Consider the following 24,353-nt stretch of genomic DNA (forward strand, 5'->3'; position numbering starts at 1 on the left):
TTGTGCCATGTGTGTCAACAGGGATCCTGCAGTTTCCAGTTTTAATGATTCTCCACTCACTATTTACAATAAAGCCTCTGTGAAGAAAAAAAAGACTATATATATATATATATATATATATATATATATATATATATATATATATAATGGAATCAAAATGTATCTGTAAAACATAAAAAAGACATGGTGTGTCATTTTAATAGAGTAATGCACAAACAAAACAAAATCACCAGTACTGAAGCTTTTTATAACCGGATTTATTTTTCAGACTCTAATTTAGGATTTTCTTCCGCTACTGAAATCTGATGAATAATTTAGAATAAAAGATAGTCTCTAATGCAGCAAGACAGATTTTTAAAGGAGTGGAAGGCATTTTCATGATCCACTTAAGAAAACTTAAGCATTTAAAATATTTCCTGTCAACAATATCATAGGACCAAAGGTTTCCGGGGAATTTCTTGAAACAACTGCCTTCCCACCTTTCAAAAACATCTCATCTTTGCCTTGTTGTTTTCTGGTTTCTTGTAAGCTAAAATCCCAGGGCAACATAGTTTATTGTTTTAATATCTGTCTGACACAAAACAAAAGTATCCTCTGGTGACTACTTATCTGTCATATGTATTTCTGTGAAAGAAGGATCAAGACAAATGAGATGTTTTGGGCACATCATGGTATTGTAGGTTTGGCATTGATTGAATTTTGCTTTTTTTAAGAAAGCTAACAAGGTACAAATTTGAAAAACACTATCTATATTTATATTAAGGACAGGGACTTTAAGAGTATTAAGCACTAAATATTTTAATATTAAATGTTAAACATGGTTTATTTTATTCCGAACAAAGAATGAACAATGAAGTAGTTCACAAACAGGGCAAATAAAGTGAGGGAAAAAAAGAATTTTCATAATTAAAACAGCTAAACTAGAAGAATCCCATTTTAGTGACACAATGGGCTGTAAACTTACTTTCTATTAATTGAACTCAATGTAATGACATTTTCTATATTAGAATGAATAACTAGTGATCTGGAAATTCATTTAGACCATTAGTTTAATTACAGAAACTGATGGAAGTTTTATCAGACAATTACGTAAAGAACAAGAACAATGTGGGTCTGATTTATAAGCATGTGTACCACCTAAATCATTTTTGCTGAATTCCACTACACCACTCCACACAAAATTGCAATCAATATATCAATTAAAAAATATCCTGCCAACTTCAAATGCCCTTGAGTATGATAAAATAGAATAAATGAATAGATTATTTTTGCATTCTGATAACATTTTGCTTCTTTTAAGTCTGTCACGTTGTTATAATATTGAAGTTTTTTTTAATCAAAAATTAAAATTGGCATGTGCATTTTGGAGCCCTTAAGCTTGTTTACGGATGATGAAAAAATTCTAATATTCAGTATACATTCTATAACAGAGATAGTGTCCCCAGTTCTGCTGTCATTGAAGTCAATGGCAAAACTATCTTACGGGAGTGCAAAACAAGTGGAAGGGAGCTCCTGGTATTCCTAGATATGCACTCATAATCATATCAGTCTAGGTAAGAGCATATAGCATTTACCATTCATATGATATATATGGAGGATGTCTAATATTCAGTGGTTATAGATCCAGGTATGTGGTATACAAAATCTCTTCAGTCCTAACTCTCCTCTGGTGCATGTACAGAGCTCCTGCTGAGAATACAAAAACTGCACATGCACATCAAAAGGCACAATTTGACCAGATATTCCTATGTATGCATCTGAAAGTAATGCAAAGCTTAATGGTTTATAGCTTTTGGGTTGGATTTTCAAAAGCATGCAGCTTTGGTCCAACTTTGTTTCTACTGAAGTCAATGGCTTATCTCCCATTGTCTTCCATGGGAGTAGAGTTTGGCCAACTCTGAGCTCTTTCGAAAATCCCACTCCCTGTTGTCGGATGGGATCTTTGCTACAGCAACCCAGCTAACGGGCCAATTTTAGTTAATGCAGGAGTTATATCAGTTGGCTGCTCCCTAGAGTACAAATGTTTTCTGTTGGTAGCTGCTTTCTGTACACTGACTGACTGTTTTCCCACCCTCTTCCCTGTGTTTTGTCTTCAATGTGTAACTTATTCTACTCCATTCACTACACAGTGAAACCTGTACTAAAGACTGAGCACTTGCAATATGCAATTCCTTGTCTTGAGCAAATCTTTTAACGCTTCCATATCTCGTGCACTGACTAACTCATTTCCATGATCTGTCTGCAAAGAACACAAAAAATTTCTGTGAAAGTCATCAATAATACCAGAGATTTCTTTCATTCACTTGTGGAAGGGTCATAGATATGGTGGAAGGTTCACCAAGTCCAATGAAGGGGATGCTGGACTTGCTCCAGAAACAATGTTGCTTGGGAACTTCATTCCCTGTGATGGATAGGTAGTTGCACAGGATGATATTCCAGCCATATCTGCATGCAGTTAAAGGTAGCTTCTGGAATTTGTAACTATGGATTGGGATTGTCACCGTCCCTTTTGTTTGGCCACAGCTGTTGAGCTCCTAATGCTGATGTTGTAGATCATGATGATTATGCTTTAACTCAACAAAACTACATGCTTTTTAACAAAGTAAATATGGTGGCAATTTATTTTATTTTCATTCTCTTTTTTAACTTATTACTTTTATATTTAAAATGTCAAAGTATATAAAGTATATAGGATAAAATTGGAGCCTTCACTTTTAGAGTGTGTCTGTCCATGTGCATATATAAGCGTACTTGGCTAGATCTTATCCTGCATTAGGGCAATTTGAGCTTTTTAGAATCATCCTCCACTAACTTGGGGGTTACACAAGGGCAAAAAATATCCAATATATTTTTTTTCATATTTTAAACATAATACAGATCTGTTTTAGCAGTAGGGCTAATTGGGCAGCTTCTGCATTAGAAATAGTGGGGAAGAGAGGCATGAATACAAAGTGAATTCATTTATAAATTCAGATGAATATTTGTATCTTTTTTACAGTATTTGCCCAGTTCTAGTAGTAGAGTCTATGAGGAACAAATAACAGCTGTCAATTATAGGCTACCTTAGGCACTTTTTTCTATAGCGTTATCAAAAGATCAGATACTCTCCTAGGGATCAAACTTGAGGCAGTTCCGCTTGTTGAGCAGCTCTAGTATTTGGTGATTAAAGAGAGACTCCAGGTTCTGTGTCTCATTTTCCATTATGTAGAAAGAAGCTTTTTAAAGAGATGAAAGTCTCCTCTGGAAACACTAATTTTCCGAAGTGGGGAGGAGTGAGAGGAAGAGGGGCTCAAATGTATTAGTCTCAAAAGGCCAAATTCTCTGCTGCACCAAGTTCCTGTCAGTGCTGCCGCAAGGTTGTGCACCACAGGGAAGCTCAATATGGTTCTCTGCTTGATCTCAGTCTAGGTCGCAGCAATCATTTGACTGCTCTAATCATGGCAAGGGAACCTCCATGGCTGCACTCAGGTTACTTCTCCTCCTGCCCCTTACTCACGTCCTGCACTGCTTTGTAGTGGAGGGTAGTGTAGAAGCCACCTATGACAACTGTACTCCTGATAGGAATTCTCTTATGGTGGGGGAATCCCCAGCAGAGGAGATACGGCCAGATTCCTTTTTGTTTGCATTGCCAGACAATCTGGGCCACTTAATATACGTGATCAAATTAGGATATGGATGCTATGTTATTTTCATTACAAATTATTCACTTCCTGATTATAGGCCCATCCTGTACTCAAACCTATAGGAGTAAAGGAGATATAAGGCACCCCTTACATTCCTTTCTGCAGTTGGGCTATACATTACTTCCTGTGCACAGGAGAAGCAGGTTCTGCAGACTGATTTGCCCTACGTTGCACAAGTGGGTAGGAATGATTGGGGGAGGCAGAGCCTTGACTCTTTCCCCCTTTACACCCATCAGTGTAGTTACACCATTGAGTTCGGAAGGGTACACACGCTTCCTGGGAGCATTGGGCACACCAGGAGGGAGAATGTGACTCAGAAGTCCCGCTCTTCTTCGTGGGACTGCTCCAGAGACAGCCTAAGATGTATTGCCCCTTGCTACAAGCTAGCTAACAAAGTGACCAAATGGAGAATAAAATTAAGCAAATTCAGAGAAAGGCATTTTACCACCATATTTCTTTTCATTCTTTTGTGATAGCTAAATGGAAAGGTAAATAAGTAGGTTTAAATTTAAAAAGGCAAACTTGAAGACATTAACATTTCTAGAGATGGAAGCTGAGATATTCCAAAGTGCCCAAAGGGATATGGATTCCCAACTTCCACTAAAATTAACCATTTCCAATTCTCCCTGGCATCTTTGAAAATCTCAGATGACTGTCCCCCTTCAGTGTTTAACGTGATAACAAATTTGCAACTTCTACTATTTTAAGGGGGATAAAATCATTGTAATTTATCCTGAAATATTACCCATTTATAAGAATGGTAACAAATAGCAGCACAGGGTGATCAAATCACAATTCTTAAAGATTACTGAAAGATGAGGATTGTAATGCTGCTGTCTACATGGAATGACAGTAATATAATTCTTAGCCTCTTTGAGGTTAACTCTGATGTGTCTATTCTCTTTTCAGGAAAGTCTTCTATAGATTTGGACCAGATTAGAAGGATAGGAGTTGTTGACCAAAATAAATACACATTAAAGTAATGCATTGGAGATTAAATTTATACCTTATGTATTTTAAGTTTTTAATATAGGACCCAATACAAATGAAGGTGTATTTCTCCTTATTAGAAAAGCTTACTAGAAATAAGAAACAAGTTTAAAGTAGTGCAACAATAATAGTAATTAATATAATTTAATTTTAACAGCACTACAATTATAATCCTGTAAGGAAAGCTATGTTCTGTCAATCCTACTAACAGGGAAGCAAATATGGTGACATGCAGGCATGGAGATTCAGAAAAATAATAGTGATTTGTACTGAAATGATTAGTTGCAATCTCTGTTCTGAAGGTTTATCTTGAAGACTGGCCAGTGGGAGGCAAGTGGGAAAGGTCTGGTATCTTGCTTACCTAATTTAACTGAAAACAAGTTTGTTAGTATACCATCTTTCAAAGACAAACCACTACTGAATGAGTTACTTTAGAGACATTTATTTTTGAGAGATGATGAAAAGAGCTAAAAATGGAGCTTAGTATGGCCATGCAATGACTAACTTAGGATTTAGTAACACTGCAAATATTTGAAAGATGTAAATACCAAGAACAGAGAGGATTTATTTAGCGTGGAACATGGGCATAAGTTGGAGTCTTGGGGATAAAATTAAGCAAGGGTATATTAGGAGTGAATTGCAGGAAAACTTCTAATAGTGAGATGAATTAGGCAGTGGATAGTTCTCTGATGAATGTGGCCAAATTCCTTGGGACATTTAAAACAAAATGGGATAAAACACTAGCAATGTACTGAAGGGAATAATCTTCTGAGAGCAGGGAAACAGAGTAGTTGACATCATAGGTCTTTCACATCTCTAACATAGTACAAGGCATAACACTGCTGGAAAACAATCTGCTTGGGAAAAATAGCATTAGATATTTTCCAGTATAAATGTAGTGCGGTGAGATGATTTCTGGAATATTTGTCCCTATTTTGGAAGATTTCCTACACATTAAATTACTTTATCATTCATTGGTAAGGACTGGCCTCGGGGGCATTGCACACATTCATGTTGTGGTAGCAGTACCAGCAGCAGCAGCGATAGAATTGTTCACTGCCAGTGACAAAACAGCAGCACACAATTGTGATGATGCAGCAACATAACTCCCCTTCCCCCACCCTCCCTTTTTCCTAGAGAAAACTCTGATGTTTCCAATGCTGAATGGCAGACTAAGTATATAATTTGAAGCAGCAATGCTAAATATTTTATTTGATTCATTGCAGAATTGGTGTCCAGAATAGTCACTCCTCCAAAGTGCATTTTTGCAATGAACACCATCTGACAAAAATGACCCCAAACAGCTAAGGTTAAGCATCTTCTGTGAGGGCAAACTCACTGGTGAGGAATATACAGAAGATGCTACTGCTCATCATGTTGTGACAAATCAGACAAAGAGAAATCTGGTCTACCAGAACCAGCAGGAGTTCCTGTTGACTTTGTAATCATACCTTTGATATTTTAAGGGTCATTTCACTAGATGGTGGTGGGGGTTTCATTTTCCTTGGATGTTTTGGTAGCAGCACCAGTGTAAATAACCACTGTTACTACTACTGCTCTCATTAGGTCCTTTTTTCACCCAGATCATATTCAGAACTGATATCATCATCTTCATCATCACAAGACCCAGTATTGTCAGAATTGTTTCCACTTCTGCTATAGGATTTTAGAGGATTTGGAGACATTTCCATTACAGAGGCAGAAAAATGGAGGACACCACAATGCATAACTATTTTTATTGGGCCAGTTGTTTGTATATTCAGTATCCATTTGCACACAGCTTCTCTTTTGTTGTCAATGGCTTATGTACTTTTCACCCCACCCCTGACAATTTAAAGGAAGACTCAATTTCTAGGCCCATCCTGACACAATTTAGTGGTGGCAGGGTATGAGATACTTGATTTCTTGCTCATTTCAGATTCAAAAGAAAATATTTGACTTTGTCAAAAGTATTAGTGTGTCCAACAGCAATGGACTCCAAATATTAGTGTCACTACAGAGGTTTTGACCAGTATAGTAGAATAGTATAATATTTTCTATTTACAATAATGATGATGTAAATAACAAATCAGTTGCTGAAATACCTGTAGAATTACTTAAACATGTTTAAAAATATCACATTTTACCTTAACAACAACTACGAGGGGACTTAATTCACATTTATTGGCTTTTGTCACAAAACAAAAATAGAGCCGTAACACTGGCTTACTTGTGGATGTGTATACTAGTGAACTGGGGGCACTGTACACGGGAGATCCCTCCTGGTTTGCCTGGCACAGCAGCACCCTGCCTACGAGAGAGAGAGAGAGAGAGAGAGAGAGAGAGTGGTATCTGGTTTTGGAACACTCAAACTAAACCTGCATTTTTATCCCAAACGAAAATAAAGCCGTAACACTGTGGAAGTACAGTGAAGCAGGGGCACTTTTTGCCCTTTGATTTCAAAACAGAAAAAGCCCCAATGAACATTTACAATCTTATATTAAAAAATCAAAACACAGATTCCCCCTCCCACAAAATATAAATATCCATTTTGATATGGGGAGGCTGGCGCAGGCTGTGTGAATTCCATGCATGCTGGCCCCTCAAGCAGTTATGCTGCTGTGCTTTATTGCAGCTGCTCTCTCTCAGTCTCTTTCCCCTATATTTCTAAAGCAGAGGCTGCCTAATTAGCCCTGCTTTTAATTTAGGCAATGCAACCACCCACACCACCTTTCCTGAAATGAGAGGCTGCTTGAACAAACACAGCAGATAAATCAAGCTGAAAATCTCATAAGTACTGATTATGGAACAGATTTGATCTCGGTCGTACCAGTGTAAATTCAAAGTAGTTCCATTTACTCCAAAGATTTACTTGGATTGACACTGGTATGACTGAGAACAGAATAGAACTACTTCTTATAAAGTTTCCTGCACTTTTGGTATTGCCTGGGTCAGAAATACATGAGAATAACTTCTTGCAGTGTATATCAAGTATATCAGCTGAATCCAGGAAGTGCAGAAGTACACAAAGGGCAGAAATTCTAAAAGGTTAATGAAAAAAAGTTAACCAAAGATTTTGTTTGGGGCAAAGATTCAGCTAGGTTCTTATTTTATGCTCTGATTTGGGGGAAATTGAGTCAGTGCTCTGCCTAGTTCTACATTCCTACCTCTACGTCTGCCTGGGCAATCTTATATGAGGGACTGAACATTGACTAGACATGAAGAAAACTATCCTTTCACCTCTTGAAAGGACCAATCCTTGTCAGGAATAAGGCCCACTACAGGGGTAGTATGAGGACATATGGCATGTGCTACATCAATTTGATAGATATTGTAGATCCTTCAGGTTTTTAGTATTGCGAATTCTGTGCCTTCATAAGAATTGAATTCATTTTAAAAACTAAAATACATTGGGCCAATTTCTGCATTGACTTATAACCCATGCAACCCCGCTGAGTTCAACAGGACAGATCTTGGACAAGAGTGTGAGTGACAAGTTGGGGAACCTGTCTTTAAACTTAGCAATTCTGGTTGATGTTATGAAATTGTTTTGATGAAGTAATTTTATCATGCAATGCCTTTATATGAACTGGAATCCACTGGCTGGCACGATCTTCCAGACCAGGCTCAATGAAGAGTCATTAACCTTAATGATGGTGCTCTGACTGAACAATGGGTATACTAACGAATTCACCTGAGCGAGGAAAACAGTTTGACCAAATTTCTCTGCAGAGAGCTAGTGAAGCACAGAGTGGAAAATCACCAGCAGCAGAACAAAGAAACCAGATATTGGCAGAGCAAGACTGGAAAGTTTGGGCAGAAGAGGAAAACATGGGCATGCTTTCATAGCGGGGGGTCTGGTTTAACTGAGGAACCAGCAAAAATCAGAGAAAGCTAGCTGACCTAGAAAGGCTCCATGATTCTGAAGGATCCTGGGCACACCAGAGGACTCTGCCTAAGCACAAAGAATTCTCCAGAGGAAACAGAGACAAGGAAAATAGATACAGGTGGGTTTATTATTTTGTCTAGTGCAGTGTTTCTCTTGTGCTGCTAAGTAAAGAGTAAAATGTGTTTAGAATCCTGTGCAAAGCCTGCATGTCTGTTTGCTTTCACTATTATGAGCCCCTGAAGTGTTACACTGTAAATCCAGAGCACACACATGGATGGAGTTCTGAAAGAGAGTGCTTAAGCTATGGGGTGTGTGTGTGGGTGGGTGTGTGTGCACGTAGGCTATAGAGGGGCCTGAGGGGTCAGCACTAGTCCCAGAAGCTAGGCAGTTTGACCCAGGGTCCCAGCTCCCAGGCAGGGATACTAGACAGGAGAATAGATGCACCCTCAGGGTGTAGAAAGACCCCAAGCCAGGGGCAGTGCCTGGACTCTGTTCAGACTCAGGATGCTTAAAGCACATGGGGCCCCATGAAGTGGTCCCCAATCACAACTGCCTGGAGAATGTCCAGACAGAGGAGGAGCTCTGCCAGAACTGTGTGTGTCAGACAGTGACCTGTGTAGACAGACTTTTCAAAGGCTAAATCTAAATATTATGGATTAAGTCCCACCAAAAGAAAATGCCAGATAGATTTCCTATGTAGAATTTGGATACCCCCTTGAACAATTAAGAGGTATTCCAAACCTAAAGTCATGACCACACCAAGTCCTTTTTTTCAACTTACTTTTTTAACTATTAACAACCTCTAAATTATTGGTTCCAGCTATGATAGGAAGCAGAAATACTTGGAATACTGTGAGAAAAACAATCCTTATGTTTAATCAACTTAGCAAAAACCAGGAAATACTGGAAATCTCATGGGTGAGCCTATCATCATTGTAATTTTCCAGCTCATGGGACTCAGTTAAGTAACACAACTTTTATATATTTGTCTGAATTGAACATCCTTGCCTTTTGTGATTCACCAATCACAAGTCTTAAAGGAATGTGATAAGGTAAAATTTGGCCCAAAACTTAGATTTTGTAAAAACAAGCTTAAAAAAACCCAAAGACCAACTGAAATATAAAATCTAAAATTAATTTTAAAAAAAATTAAAAGCGTAAACAGTTTTTAAGCAAATAAATATTCCCATATAGGTCCGCAATTAAGCAAGGTATCACTATTTAGGGTAGCACTTAAGTCAATGGGATTTAGACATGTACTTAAGTGCTCTCTTGAATATGGATGCGTCAAATTGGTGTTTGCAACCTGGCTATTGCAATACTGTGCTACTGCAAGAACCTGAAAACAAAATTGACTAGAAACGATAAAGAAAAATGAAATGGATTAGTCTTTTCATCTTGTCCAAGGTGAGCAAAATGCAAAAAAGAAATGAACATAAACACAGAACATTGTGTTAGATATTAAAATTATTTCAGCCTTAATAACCTTAGCTAGTATTAGAAATACAAGACAGAAGATTTACTTTTTTAAATTAAAATATTATTAAGCATGAAAGCATCCCTTTCATTTTCTTGCTCAAAAATGTTGCTATTTGGATCCCATCCTCTATAATCTATTAGCTCTCCGTCTATAATGTCTAAATTACCTTGATGCTGTTTCTATCAGAGAATATCAAAGGTTTTCCAGTCAACACCTTACCTCTTCTAAGTTGTCCATGATTAAAGAATTTTTTATTGCTGTTAGCAGCACTCATCTAGATGAAGACTCTCTTGTTTTCACTTTGTACAACTATATGGGTGTAGTTACACTGCTATTCAGATGTATACATTTCTCTTTAAAAAAAGAAAAAAAAGCAGGTGCCTGCTTCATTTATGTTACTAAATTGCACTTGTTTAATTTTAGTTTTAAAGTTTAGCATTTGAACTAACATATAAATTGAAGCTAAGTAGCCAAGTTATTATTACTAGATTTCTTTTGACAGATATTACAGTTTTATTAGGATTAACTCAAATGAGGGCTCAAGATTCTTGAAGTGTCTCATTTTGGCATTCAAAGTACTTAAATTGCAGCAAACATATATAAGAGAAGATTTAATTATTTTACAGTAAGATCCTCGGGGAAAACTTCAGTGTACTGGAGGCAATTTACAAATCCCAATGGAATAAAATACCACATTTCCTCTACAACACTAAATCTTAGCAGAACTTGATTTTCTTTTTCTTTTTATATAGAACACAGATTCTAAAAATAGTTCTCAACGTATCTTTTCTGTGCAAAACTGTCCTTTGAAAAATATTGGACACAAAACAAGAATAGTATATTCATGCAGAGGTGTATCTTTAATGCTGCATTTTCCTCCACTTTCAATGAATTTGATGCGAGTTTTTCATACAGAGCAACAGGAAGTCTTCATTTTTTGTGTCTTTTTCATCTGGGCAACTACCACATTTGCACATAGAAAGCAAATGACTATTGGACTAAGGGAGCACACTACATCATTAGGAGAGACCCTCTGTTGAGTCCAACCACTGAGGTCCATGGGCAGCGGGCCCTTCCACTACATTGACCTACCTAAGGATCAAGCTGGTCACAAGGACGTGCATATCGCGGCTCCCTCAGGATAAGCTTTGGGAGCTGTTCGGATTGCTCAGGAGAATTGTAGGAGCCAAGAAAGTCACGCTACGAGACCTGCACTACATTATGGGACACCTGAACTTTGCCTGCAGGGTTGTTCCCTGGGGCAGGCATTCTGTGCCCAGCTTGCAGTGGCAACAGCGGGAATAGCCAGGCCACACCATTATAATACCAATTACTAGAGAGATGAAGGAAGACTTGAAGGTGTGGGAACAGTTTTTGAGTCAATTTAATGGAGTGTTGTTATGGAGGAAGGAATAGTTATTAGAAGCAGGTTTGAAAATCCATTTGGATGTTTCAGGAGGCTTTGAGTTGTTTTACCAAGGAAGGTGATGTGCCCAGAAATTGCCTGCTATCTGGACACAAAATGGGGTAGTACGTGACATGACTTTCCTGGAATTTTTCCCCATTTTAGTTGCAGTGCTTATTTGAGAACTTGAGTTGGCTAATAGAAAGGTGTGCTTCTGGTGGATAACATGGCGGTGGTACATGTTATCAAGCGCCAAACTTCCAGATCACACAGGCTCATGAAGGTAGTGAGGGCATTTGTGAATCTCACAAAGTTTAAGCCTTATCATCTGTTTTTCTTCGAAGTACGAGCCCAGGGTGGATAATGGCACAGCAGATACCTTGTCTCTTTTTCAGTTTGACAGATTTTGGGGGCTTGCTCCAGGAGCTAGTGACGAACCTGAGTGGATGCTGCTGGCGCTACAGAGCCTGGGTGTAGGATGTTGTCAGTGGCACAGAGATCTTTGGTGCCAGGCACATGGCTGAGCTATGATGGAAATTTCAATAAGTTCTTCCAATTTCAGGATATGTAATGGTGGTCACCAATATGGCCCATCACAGAAGGGTGGGTGCTGCGGTACATGGTCATTGGCAACCCAGTTGCTGGCGTCCTCAACGATCCTGGCATAGTGCAAGGTGCAACTCAGTTCTTTTGCAAGAATGGGGTTCACCTGTCAGACTTTGAGGATGATATGATTTTGGCCACTGTAAAAAAGGTCACTGGGAGATGTCTAGGAACCCGACTGGGTGGGAGAGGTAGCCAAGCTAATTGCTGGTGCCTCCTTGTGGTAGATATCCAGCGCAGGTACTCCATAGGAAAGGCATCCCGTAATCAGATAAATAGCCTGGTAAAGGACTTTAAAAGGAGGTGCTGGTTAAAGGAATAGAACAGAGAATGAGGGGGGTTGGAAGTCCTATAATTGGTTTGGCAGGGAACAAACCCCCTTTCTTTATAGCCCAACCTTAACTGTCCTACAAGGGGGTGTGGATGGTAACGTCCAAGCTATGGGTTGGCTGGGGGACATGGATGGAAAATGAAAGGGAGCGGGTGGAAGCCCCAGCTAGTTATTTGAATGAACATGGAGTTGCCTGCACTGTACACTTTTATCCGCAAGGCAGTCCCAGACATCTAATAATAAAGTTGCGGCCCGATTAAATCCATATCAAGTGTCTTCTGTTCTTTATTCAGCATATCTGGATAACCTCCACTGAGTCCAACCACTTAGGTCCATGGGCAGGCAAACAGACCCAGGAATGGGACTCAATTAGGCTAAGAATTTTTAGGGGATATTTTATATGCTCTGAGACTCCCATCAGAAGGTTCACTGGAAGGTCCATAAGACAGCAGCCACAAGAAAACTCAGCTAACTAGGCTGCTAGTGTCATAGCAGGGCAGGAAGTAGTGTGGTCTGATCAGTAATAGTTTAGCTAGTCTATTCCAACAGATGTCACTGATGCACATATTTTGCCCAGCCACATCCCATGATAATTCTGCACTACTTCTTGGACTCCAAGTGGATCATGTGGTATGATGAGGGCATTATTTCCAATGCCAAAAAACATGCCAAGTTCATACCCTGTCCTCCTGCATATTTTCATATGCAACTTATGATTAAGAAAGCATTTCCATTACAAGACCCTCTGTTCAGGTTGCTATAGTTTTTTTCTAAGAAAAATCCTACTCTTTGGGCTAAAATTTCTTGAGCTTCTGCACCATTCTAAGGGGTTTGTTTTGTTATTTTATAGTTGGAAAAATCAATTATTGTTGTTTTTGAGATATGAATATTTTTCTAACTAGTGTTTTGAACAAGCAAAGCATTTTTCAGGGGGTTGTTTTTAAATCATTCAAATAACTCAAAAATGGCTTTTTATTAGAAGTTCGACCTTAACCCACAGAAGCCTGCTCAAGATTAGGGAAACTTCCCACCAAACTGTAACTGGTTTTATAACAGTTCAACTAAAACAAATCCAGTTGGAGTTCTGATGTAGATCAGGCTCCAGGCAGTGTAAATCATTTTTACTGAACCAGTTTCAACAGCACTTTCAACACTACATTTGCAAATGATTTTAAGATCAATTTAGCAGAAACTTTTTTTAAAAGCTGGTTAGAATTTGAAGAAATGTTCCCAGTGTAGTTCAGGCCAGAAATACCTTTAACCTATTGGAAGATTTTTTTTAATACAAATAATGATGCTGTGTTATCATTGTAGAAAACAACCCACAGACAGTAATGAATGTATTCACCTTTAAGATTACCTTGAAGATGTATGCAGGTAGTCAAAAAGGAGAAAGCACCATATTAAGTTTGGCCCACAAGCTAAATTAAAACTGTCTTGCCTTCTATCTAATTTATCTCATTTGTTACTTCCTCAAATATCAGCACACATTTTGTAACTGTTATCTTGCCCCCTTGAACTCCCCTTTGAAAACTAACAGTTTTCAATTATGAATATCTCTAATAGATTCTACATACAAGGCCATTAAAAAAATTACGTAACATAAATAGCTAAGTATTCTCTTGTGCTTCTCCATACTTGCTGTAGGAAAAGCAAAATCTGGAATACAGCAGTAGATACTGATGTTATCTATCTGCAGATTCTTATCAAATTACCCAAAGTGACTGTGTAAAACCGACAGACCCCGGTCAGTGGGCAGGATTGAACCTGGGACCTCTGGAGCTAAATGCATGAGTCTCTGCTGCATGAGCTAAAAGCCATGTGGCCCTTAGCTAAGGCTGTAGAACAGACTCATTAATCTTGCTCTCTAAGTGGTGTCGTGTGCACTAGATGGGACAGAGCACCACATCCATGAGGTGTGTGGGTTACAACTGCACCCAAAAGTTGAATTCCCTATGGGGCAAAGCTACCCCCTATCATCACAAGGGGATGAAATTCACACATACCTGCAGCAACAGTGGCAAACCAAAACCTTATTTATTATTCATTCATTCTGTTGAGTTACCTAGATAGAGTGCATTATTACTGTAGCTGCTAGATACCTGTTTACAAAGTTAAGTACATAACTTTTATTAAACTATGCAGGCAAACCATCAGAAAGTAAACAAAAGCTGAACAGAATATCTGAGTCCTAAAAGACTTCTATCACAACCTTTTCATTTTAATCAGCTGTGTCAATCTGAAAGTTCTCAAGTTTACATGAATTCCATGATCACCATTTCCATTGTCTCTCACCACAACTCTGTTTCAATATGTCAGATTTCCTCCTGCTGTTTATCCTTTCTCAATACAGTCTACTCATCATTTTTTATCTCTGTGTACATAGCAGGAATGATTATTCTTACACTCCCAGTTTTTCCCTTTTATTCTGGTAGTCATACCTAATGTAGGACACTGGACAGTCAGGTTTGCTCCAGGATATACCAGTAAACATGCTGTGAAAAATCAAAAAGCCATAAAACAACCACAGGCAGATCTTCAGTTGGTATAAATTTTCATAGTTCCATTATCTCCATGGAAATATGACAAAATATATCAGCTGAAGTTCTGCCCCTCAACTCTGTAGAGGATGAATCAGTTTCCTCGCTCACCAGCTTTTTAAAGTTCTAATCCTGCAAGGCATTGGGCACCTCAGTGATAGCCCTAAAATATCTCCATGAGTTTGGTTCAACTGATTTTTTTCCCCACATCATCTGCCCAGCATTTCTGGTTCTCTTGAGAGAAGCATCAGTTGATCATTAAGGATTAAGTAGCCTGGAGCTGAGCAACAGTCAGTGGGAGCCCCGATGTATAGAAGAGGACCAAAAAACTATTGGAAAAAGCCTGGGCATAGATCACTGGAGATAGTGCAGGGAGCTCGGAAAATGACTGAAGAAAGTCATAAAGGCTCAGCTGCTGTCCTGGAAGCAGTCTGGGGAGTACTGGAAACAGCACATCAGTGATTTTTCACTAACTAATCTAATCTATTGGTTTCCTTTTAAAACAACCTTCAACTTAAACTTAAAAATACAGAACATTTAACCACTGAACTGTTATTATAGAAAGACCACCATCATCTCCTGAGCACACCCTTGCAGCTGAGCACGGTATTGCTATTGCCTGCCTCAGTCACCCCGCCCTTTCTGAGGTAACTATGAGGTGATTTAAACAGCCTGGTCAAAGAGAAGCCAAAGATTCTACTTTGCAGCAGTATATCTCCCTTTAATAAAGCTTTCTAAAAGTAGCATTTGTATGTGGATTTAAAGGCTCTTTCTTCAGAGCCCCGATAAAACTTAGAAGTCCTACAACAAATAAGTCTTTAGGTTTCAGCAGCAGCTCCTTCTGCTATAAGGCCTCAGGCTTCTCTACTGCATCAAGAGCTCCACAGTCTTTCCCTTGTTTATTCAGGGTGTCTCCCAGGCATCCTTAAGTGGGAAGCTTTTGTAGTCTCTTTCCTGCTTGTTCAAGAGTCTCTTCAAGCCTCCCTGCCTTAGAGCTTTTACCTAGTTCAGGCTTCCTAGGAGCTCCCTTCCTCTAGAGCAACCTTTCGCCACAGGAACCTTTTTTTCAAGTGAGCTCTCCTAAACTTATTATTAGGCCCAGGTGTGCCTTACTTAACTGCCTTCTAGCTAGTTAGGCTGTTACCTATTCACAGATAGACCTGGGTTGGCTCATTCCCTTTTGTGGAGCCTGTCAGTGTAAGCTGGGCCTTTGGCTCCCTTAAAGGGCCAGCCCTGTGACAGTTATGCAGTAAAAAAAAATTCAAACACAAGATAATTATACCTTTTATTGACTTGGTGGATATACAACATTTTTAAAAAATACACTCCTTTATCTAGGGCTAGATGCTGCCTTCTGTAAGGAAAAATAAATACCTTAAACAAAAGATGGGGGCAGATCTCTGCACTCTCAGGGCATCAGAACTACTAAAATTTGCTGTTTGATTTTTGTTTGTGACCTGGCTTTAGGAAGTGTTTGTAGTTCTGCTCTTGAGAAACATGAAGTTCCACCTATAGCTAGCCCCATGTCTGGTGCTAGATCCTCATTAGTGTTTTTTTCTCCACTCAGAGTGACTCATTCGGTCTTGAAAAAAGACTAGCACCCTCCTGATTTTCCTTTTTGAAGGTGCATTAGACTGCTGCTCTTTCTGGCGGTGACCCGCATTGTGTTGGTTCATAACTGACACACCCCCAGTGGATAATCTGAAATTATTATTCAGCATGGATTACTTCCAACATGCCAGACTCCACAGATGTGGGCCAGAAACATTTAACAGAAAGGCTACTGTTGTGGAACAACATTATATGCTAGTGTGTGCAATCCTTAATGACTTGGGTGAGCAAGTACTTAGACAAGAAGTCCCATTTGTAGTACTCACATTAAGGGCTCACTTAAACAAGTAAGGGTTGCAAAATCTAGCCCTTGGTTACTGATGTTTGTTTAACGTGGCATGACCTGGGCTTTACTAGGGTTGAAAATATATTGCCTGTGCAACAACAGAGTACCTTTTACATGTTTTCTACATCATCTAATTAGGATCCTTCTCCAAACAGAATTAAATTTATTTTTTAGATTTATAACTCATGCCCGATCATATCTCAGGTGAATACATTACATTGAAAAAAGATTTTTTAGTTTTTTTCTAAAGAGAAAAAAGTTACATCACCCCAAAATTACCCATCTCCGCTGCACCATCTGCAAGTAGACACTTGAGTCCAGAGACTATCCTTGCCTTAAAGAAAGAAAAACCTCAGATAGCCTTCTCTTCGTGAGAAAATTACAGAGTTGAGGCCTCCACTGAGAACCTTATCCCAATCAGTTAAACATAGGAGTTTTTCGTCCAAGAACTACAGTGCAATGAGGGAAGAAAAGGGAGCCCAGAGGCAGCCAAAGGCTAAGCCAAGTACTGTGGGATTTTATAAATCAAAGTCAAGACCTAATATTGCTGTTGGAAGCTAATATGAAGCCAGTTCAGTTGATTATGAAAAAGACAATTTTACAAATTCCTTGTGGCTTTTAAGAAGCCAAGTTCTGCACCTACTGTAATTTCTAACTAATCCCTGGGTATAGCCCCATGTAGAGTACTTTTGTAATAATCCAATTTAAAATAATTACTTGTGACCGCTCAGGCGCTTCCTGAGGTCTATCAATGCTACTATGCTATTAAGACCATGACCTTCCCCCCATCTCTTCTCTGCCAGTGATGTTGGTCTCCATCATGCTCTAGTTCATTATTGCCTTAATCACCTTTGCGCTTTCTCTCCTGCTGCGCTTTATGCTGTACATTGGAGAAGTTTCTTGTAAAAATTTGTGAAGCCACTACACTATCCTATCCTCCTTAAAACTCACCTCTGTTGTAATATCTACAGAACGTTGTAATATCTACAGCAATGGATAGGCAACAAGTGAGCGGACACTGATACTTGTACAAAAGATCACTTATACCATGTCCGTTATTCCTTCTCTGTTTCTCTCTTTCTAGTTGCATACTAAAACTGTATCATTTTTGTGGTGTGTACAGTGCCCAGCACAATGGGGCCTGGTCTCAGACTCTAGGTGTTTCCACAATAGAAATAAAAATAATAATAGCAGCAATGGTGTACTGCACAATAGTGGCCATGTGGAAATAGATGTCATGCCATCACACCTGGTTTATGCCTGTGAATTTAGGCTAGGCCATGACACTGTTAGCTTGTGGAAAGGTGGTGCTGGCACAAAAGCAAAGATGCAATATGTTTCTTACTTCATTGGCATGCACGCCACAGAGCACAAAATACTGCAACCACATGTAGCATAAGCCATTTCCATCATACATTCACTCATGATGAAGGACAGGAAAACTGAAATTTCAAATAATAAATTGATTTAATCAGACCCAACCATTCTCTCAATTATAGCCAATAAGAAAACATTCCACCAATAAAAACTCAACTGTTACATAAACCAGAATATACAATGAGCTGACTGACTACAGACTTTATATTTGTTTGTTACTGATGACCTCTTATATCTCATGAGGTCATCAATAACTCATGAGAGAAGTACATGCTGTATCCTGTCTCAGTCTAGTGTAAATCCTCTCACATCCTATTCATATACTGCCACCAAATGACCCCAAGTTTGAAAATAGGTTCTGAAACAGTGTGAGGAGGTGAAAGGGAATGGAGCTAGTAGCATTTCAACAACTGCAATTGTCCTGCATAGCAAGTTTACTACAGCTGAACTTGACAGTGTGTACATGTTTGTACCACACGCACACAGACTGATTTTCAGACGTGCTGAGAACTCATAACTTCTCAATTGAAGTTAATGGAATTTTCAGGTGCTCAGCACTTTGAAAATCAGGCCAATACTTCTCACCTCTTTATCTAGTTACAACAGAACTATTTCTACTGTTTAAACTAAAAATAGTCTTCAGGCTCAAAAGCTGGCATTCAGAACTCCACTTCTAATTTAAACTGTGTCTTGGGTTTTAAAATAAAGTAAAATACACATGGTTTATCTGTGCTATACAGGTACTGTACCACCCCTTAACAAGACAGTTGGGAACAACAACTGCTTCATAAGAGAGTACAGTTTGCTCTCCTCTACAATAGTCAGTCAGCTCTGTGGGCTGAAGTTCAGTGAGGGCTACAGCTGTGCCTTCTTCCCCACCCTTTAGGAGTCGTTAGTGATGCTAGGTGAGGGAAAAGACTGCAGGCTCACTAGAGTCCTGTATGGAGGCGTAAGGCGCTGAAGAACCTTTTGATTTCTGCTTTATGTAACCTGCCAGTGTCAGGGCACAATTTAGTCCTCAGTGACATGCCCAAATCACAGAATGAGTCAGACACAGAACCAAGAATAAAACTCCTGTCTCCCAGGGTATGTCTACAGCGCAGCTGGGAGCGGTAATTCCTAACACGGATAGACATACATGCACTAACCCTGCTCATGCCAGTTTTGTGACCCCGGCAGATCAGGTGCCAGCTCATGCTGAAGCCCCAGGTCAATTCACTTGTTTATTAGTATAAATCAAAGTGACTGTTAAATGTGTAAGAATGTATTTGGTGTTTAAACCTAATGAAAACTAATGGAATGTTATTTGTATTGTTTTCACTTATCTGTATCCTCTTATAATGTAATAGCAAACATTTACACTGTAAATACTCCTGTAACTTATTAACCCATCAGACAAGAAAGAAGCCTTGTGAAATGCAAATGAAGAACTTTAAACAGAAAAGTGCTAATTTCAAAGCAAGTGTGTGATGATCAGAGGTCAAAGACTCAAAATGCGTTTCATAGAATACCAGGGTTGGAAGGGACCTCAGGAGGTCACCTAGTCCAACTCCCTCCTTAAAGTAGGATCAATACCCAATTTTTGCCCCAGATCCCTAAATGGCCCCCTCAGGGATTGAGCTCACAACCCTGGGTTTATCAGGCCAATGCTCAAACCACTGAGCTAGCCCTCCTCCCAGATTTCTTGCTTTCACTATAAGAATGGATTCAAGGAAAGATCCTTCATCTCTGGATTGTTTAGATTTTAACAGGGCAGAATAACTGAACGAGAAGACAGAGATCCCCAGAGTTATTCTGGGTAGCCCTGAGGGACGTTTGGGAAGCTAGCAGATTACTACATCTCTGCTACCATTTGGAATTATAAACTGTGCCTCACCTGTACATATACTGTACCTGCTCTAACCGCTCAGTAAGTCTCATTTCCTTTTAGCTAGTTTATCTGCGTGGCAAGATAGACTGGAGAGTCTGAGGAGACTGTGACTCTTATGGTAAGACTGGTATAGTGAGCCAGAAATTCACATTTTAGGGTACCAGGTTTACTTGGCTTGGTGAAATCTAATTATAGAACACACCACCAGCTTGGGGAGTCTGCCTTGAGGTAGGCCCTCACAGTTGTGAGCCACTCCAGACAGCAGCGTGAGAGGTGCCTAAAAATAGCAACGTGGCCACAGTGGACCAGGCAGTGGCTCAGGCTAGCCGACTCCATACATACCCAGGGACTGGCCAGGATTGTACTGCAGTGGCTAGCCCGGGCTGCTGTCATACTGCCATGACCACACTACTATTTTGGGGTGCTATCTTGAGCAGAACTAGTGTGTGTATGTCTATCTTTGCTGGGAAGATCACCTCCCTGTTGCGAACCCAGAGTCCCCTTCCCTCACCAACAGACAGTTCTGCTGCCTTCACAATCAGAAAGTATTATGAATGATTGCAACTACCCCTGACATGTGATGCATGAGGCTTGCTTTTTTTTTTTTTTTTTTTTTTTAAACTGTGCTTGTTCACTTGGGAAGGTCCAGGCCCTGGAACTGCAGAGGCACATGAAAACATGATGTAATGGTGAAAAAAAACACACATATAGAATATTTCTGAATTCTCTAAAAGATCCACTTTCAGTTAAGTACAAGAATTCCTTTTATTTTTTCAAACAAGTTTCATAAAGAAAAAAATGTAGAGAAAAACAGAAACTTATGTTCCATTTTAATCCTGTTTCAGAAGGCAGCCTTAACTCTGGAGCACCACCATAATAAGTAAATCAACAGCAATGTATTTTGTAAAAAAATAATGAAGTCTTGGTCATTTGAAACCTCAGTGTAGGAGGAGCTGGTATTAAATCTTTGCTGAGCAAATACAATGGAGAATCTGTAACCTGGTACCCTAAAATGGGGAGACAGTGCTGGAGAGGAAATGGAAGGATAATGAGTTAGCCATGCATTTTGAATATAGTTCAACATCTTATTTAGTATGAATGACAACCTTGAGCTACTTTAGGATTAGGCTGGTAGATATAATAATGATCTGACACACAGAAGAGTTTTTCCACTCTAATAAACTATATTAAAGATATTACATCATATTTTAAAGCAGTTGATTTGCCTAAATGTCCATCCTCTGCGACTGATCTTTTTTCTGGCTTTGTTTTTCCACCTTTAATCAGAGCTATGCATTCATGTGCATAACTGTAATTAACTTCTGACATGGTAAGTACCCCCCACTCAACCCTGAATAAACAATTATTTTAATGATCACCTTGTCTTTTATTTTATTCTGAGAGATCACTCTCCATATATTATTATTAGGTTTACAGTCATGCCTGTAATTTGCTAGCCACCTTCCAACCATACAGGGCCCCGTCCTTTGGTTGTCTATATGATAGAGTGGTGAAAATGTATCTGTGTGCCATCTTTGTGATCCCAGAGTTCTCAGAGTTTCCAGATTTCATCCTGTTACTTTGCAAGTGCTCAGAAAATGAATGACTTTCATTGATTTTAGGAGCTGCGACCTCACTCCTACTCCTATGTCAATTATGAGAAACATTTCTAATTTAAAAATGTAGGTATACTTGGGCTGCAAAAGATGCACTGTTGGGAGTTATAAAAGCTACTTAACTGTGGGGGAATGTAAAAATATACGCACAATGCTGAAGTTAAAAACAAGACAAGAAAACCACAGATCTGGCAACTAACATGATAATGAAGAGGAGCTATGATCAACAGGAAGGAAGTAGAGTTTCCTCTTGATTAGGATGCTACAGAGTCTGACTCTGGATAGTTTTATTGTGTCTAGCTAATTAATAAATGTGGCAAGGAAAATTCTATAAAAAAACCAAGTGAAAGCTGAAAAAATATGTTTTTGAAACATTTCTACAGCACAGAATGACATCATGTCCACTTGATATATTTTTATGACCCGCATAGTACAGAAAGATTTTGCAGAATTCAAACTTTAAATTAAAACAAACAAAAAAGGTTAGTCTTTTTAGTGGCGAAGATAGCCTGCCAAGCATAAATCGCAGGTACGTAATGCAGTGTTTCTTCTTGTATCTGTGAACAGTCTGAAACAATGTCTCTGGGACATGTAAACTCTGCAGCCACCATTAATCTGAAAGGAGTGTTAACTCTAAAGCCTAATGACAATGTTATCTTCATCAAATTAACACTGTCATTACTAACCATGTTTATACATGGATTGGGGAAAAGGGGGAGTGATGATCACATGTGGGATGAGAATTGGGAGATGTTACATTAAAGGGGAGAAAGGCAGAGGGAAGAAAGGAAGAGACACATAAGGACAGGCAAGATAGTTGAGAGACAGAGAAATGACAGGGTAGGGGGTGAGAAAAGAAAGAAAAGGATGAAAGTGCTGATCCTACTGATGAGCATATTTCCCCATTAAGTGAGGCTAACATTGCAATAAGGTACTGAACAACAATAAATGATATTAACTACAAGCTTAGTTATTTATGTAAAAGCCCTATTTTCCACTTGATCCTTGTGTAAACCTCCCTCTAACATCACTGGCAGTTCTCCAGTAAGTTTGAGAGAGCATGTGGTCTTAAATTCGCACACCAGCCCACAGAACATGATTAAAATTGAAATTCAGTTCTCTTCACAAGGGAGTTTGATATCCCTGACCTAAATGGAATACCTCCCTCTTTAAAATAATCATATTATGTAGCTCAGTTATAGGTAAATGTACATGTGTGCTTGGTTCCATTCTGTATGCTTTATCTTTGGGTCTAGAAGGAGCATGTTTATCTTACAACCAAAGAAGCAAGGGATCTTCACAACCAGTATCTGGAATGATTGGCACCAGTAAATTAACTATCACTGTGTGTGTGTGTGTGTGGAGGGAAGAGAGACTTCCAACTTGTGGCCCCGGAACAAGGAAAGAAGTCCTCTTTTAAAAATTCAACCTATTTATATAGGAGGCACAGACATTTGAGGACTTTTCCCTCCCTGTTGCTCTGGCCATGTTTCCTTTGTTCTTCTGTCTCTGCACTAGTTTCCTCTCTTCTTCCAAATGTACATCAACTTTTTTTCTGCTCTCAAGCATTTTATAACTTTATCCTAGCCTGTGTCCTGCTGCCTTCACCTATTCCTTAATATCCACCTGCTTCCTTAATCCTATACCTCTCTCATGACTGCTCCTGTATCTTTTACTCCCTGCCCCATCTTTGTTCTTTGTAACAGTAGCAACCACTGTCTCTGGAGCAGCCTCCCAACCAATGTACATCAAGCACACTCTTTCCTCTACTTCATAAAAACCAGTGAGGTTCCATGGAGCATTTCACTCTGTGTTCATCTCTATCACATTTGTACATGAGGTTACTGTATTCTCTGGTACCCATTGGTGCCTTCAGTACAATTTGCGGTTTGGGGAATATTTTTGTTGAAAGCAGTGGTCAAAATTCCATTGATTTAGTCCTTTGCTTAGCACTTTCCACCAGTTCCTACTGTAAACTTCCCTATAGTTAAGCCTACATGAATCAAGTCAATGGAAATTCTTTTATAGATTTGGATGAGAGCAGGATCAAACCCTTATTGTACTGCACTTTATAATTAATACTATACACAGGATACATATACAGGACACATATACAGGATATTCACATATTTAACATCGGAAGATTGGTTATATTTATGTATTTTTCCAAAAAATATGCAGATTTTAACAGAATGATAAATATATGTTGATTAACCTTTCCATTTTAAATGTACAATCAATTAACTAATTTAATCTCTCAAAAAAATAACAGCCATTGGCATTATTCTTTGAATAATCCTTGTTTAGTTTCCATAATAGTATACATTTTAATGAAAAACTCATTATAACATAGCATAAGGCATAATTAATTCTGGGTGATTCTTTCTGTGTAAATAGCTAGTACAGATGTTGAATTCCATTTTCTACTGGCTTTATTAATTTTTCATAAACCAATATTTCGACTGTAATGGGTTATAACAGCTCCACAGAAGTTTTAGAAATGCATTAACTGTCATCAGTGTTGTGAATCTAACTGGGATTTTACCATTTGTATAATAGTACTTTAACATTACATTTTTTAAACTGTGGTTACAGCTTTGTTTTATGCTCTGAAAATGAACATCTAGGTATAATTAACATAAGGGATATTAAACAATATTTAGTTAATTTGTCTGTATTTAGAAAACAACTTA

The 24,353-nt window shown here is 38.8% G+C and overlaps 1 protein-coding gene across 30 annotated transcripts in view; it reads right to left on the bottom strand.

Annotated features, from left to right (window-relative positions):
- RBFOX1 (RNA binding fox-1 homolog 1) overlaps positions 1–24,353 on the bottom strand; it is a 2,430,619-nt gene that overhangs the window by 91,990 nt on the left and 2,314,276 nt on the right. For 24 of the 30 annotated variants that reach the window (XM_073362502.2, XM_073362531.2, XM_073362497.2 and 21 more), the window contains one exon: positions 6,883–6,963. The exons of the other annotated variants lie outside the window; for them this stretch is intronic. In XM_073362502.2, the coding sequence (XP_073218603.2) occupies positions 6,883–6,963 (81 nt within the window). The remainder of the gene's footprint in view (positions 1–6,882; positions 6,964–24,353) is intronic. 30 annotated transcript variants of the gene reach the window in all.

Source organism: Lepidochelys kempii, chromosome 10, assembly GCF_965140285.1.
Source record: "Lepidochelys kempii isolate rLepKem1 chromosome 10, rLepKem1.hap1, whole genome shotgun sequence".
Taxonomy (NCBI): Eukaryota; Metazoa; Chordata; order Testudines; family Cheloniidae; genus Lepidochelys; species Lepidochelys kempii.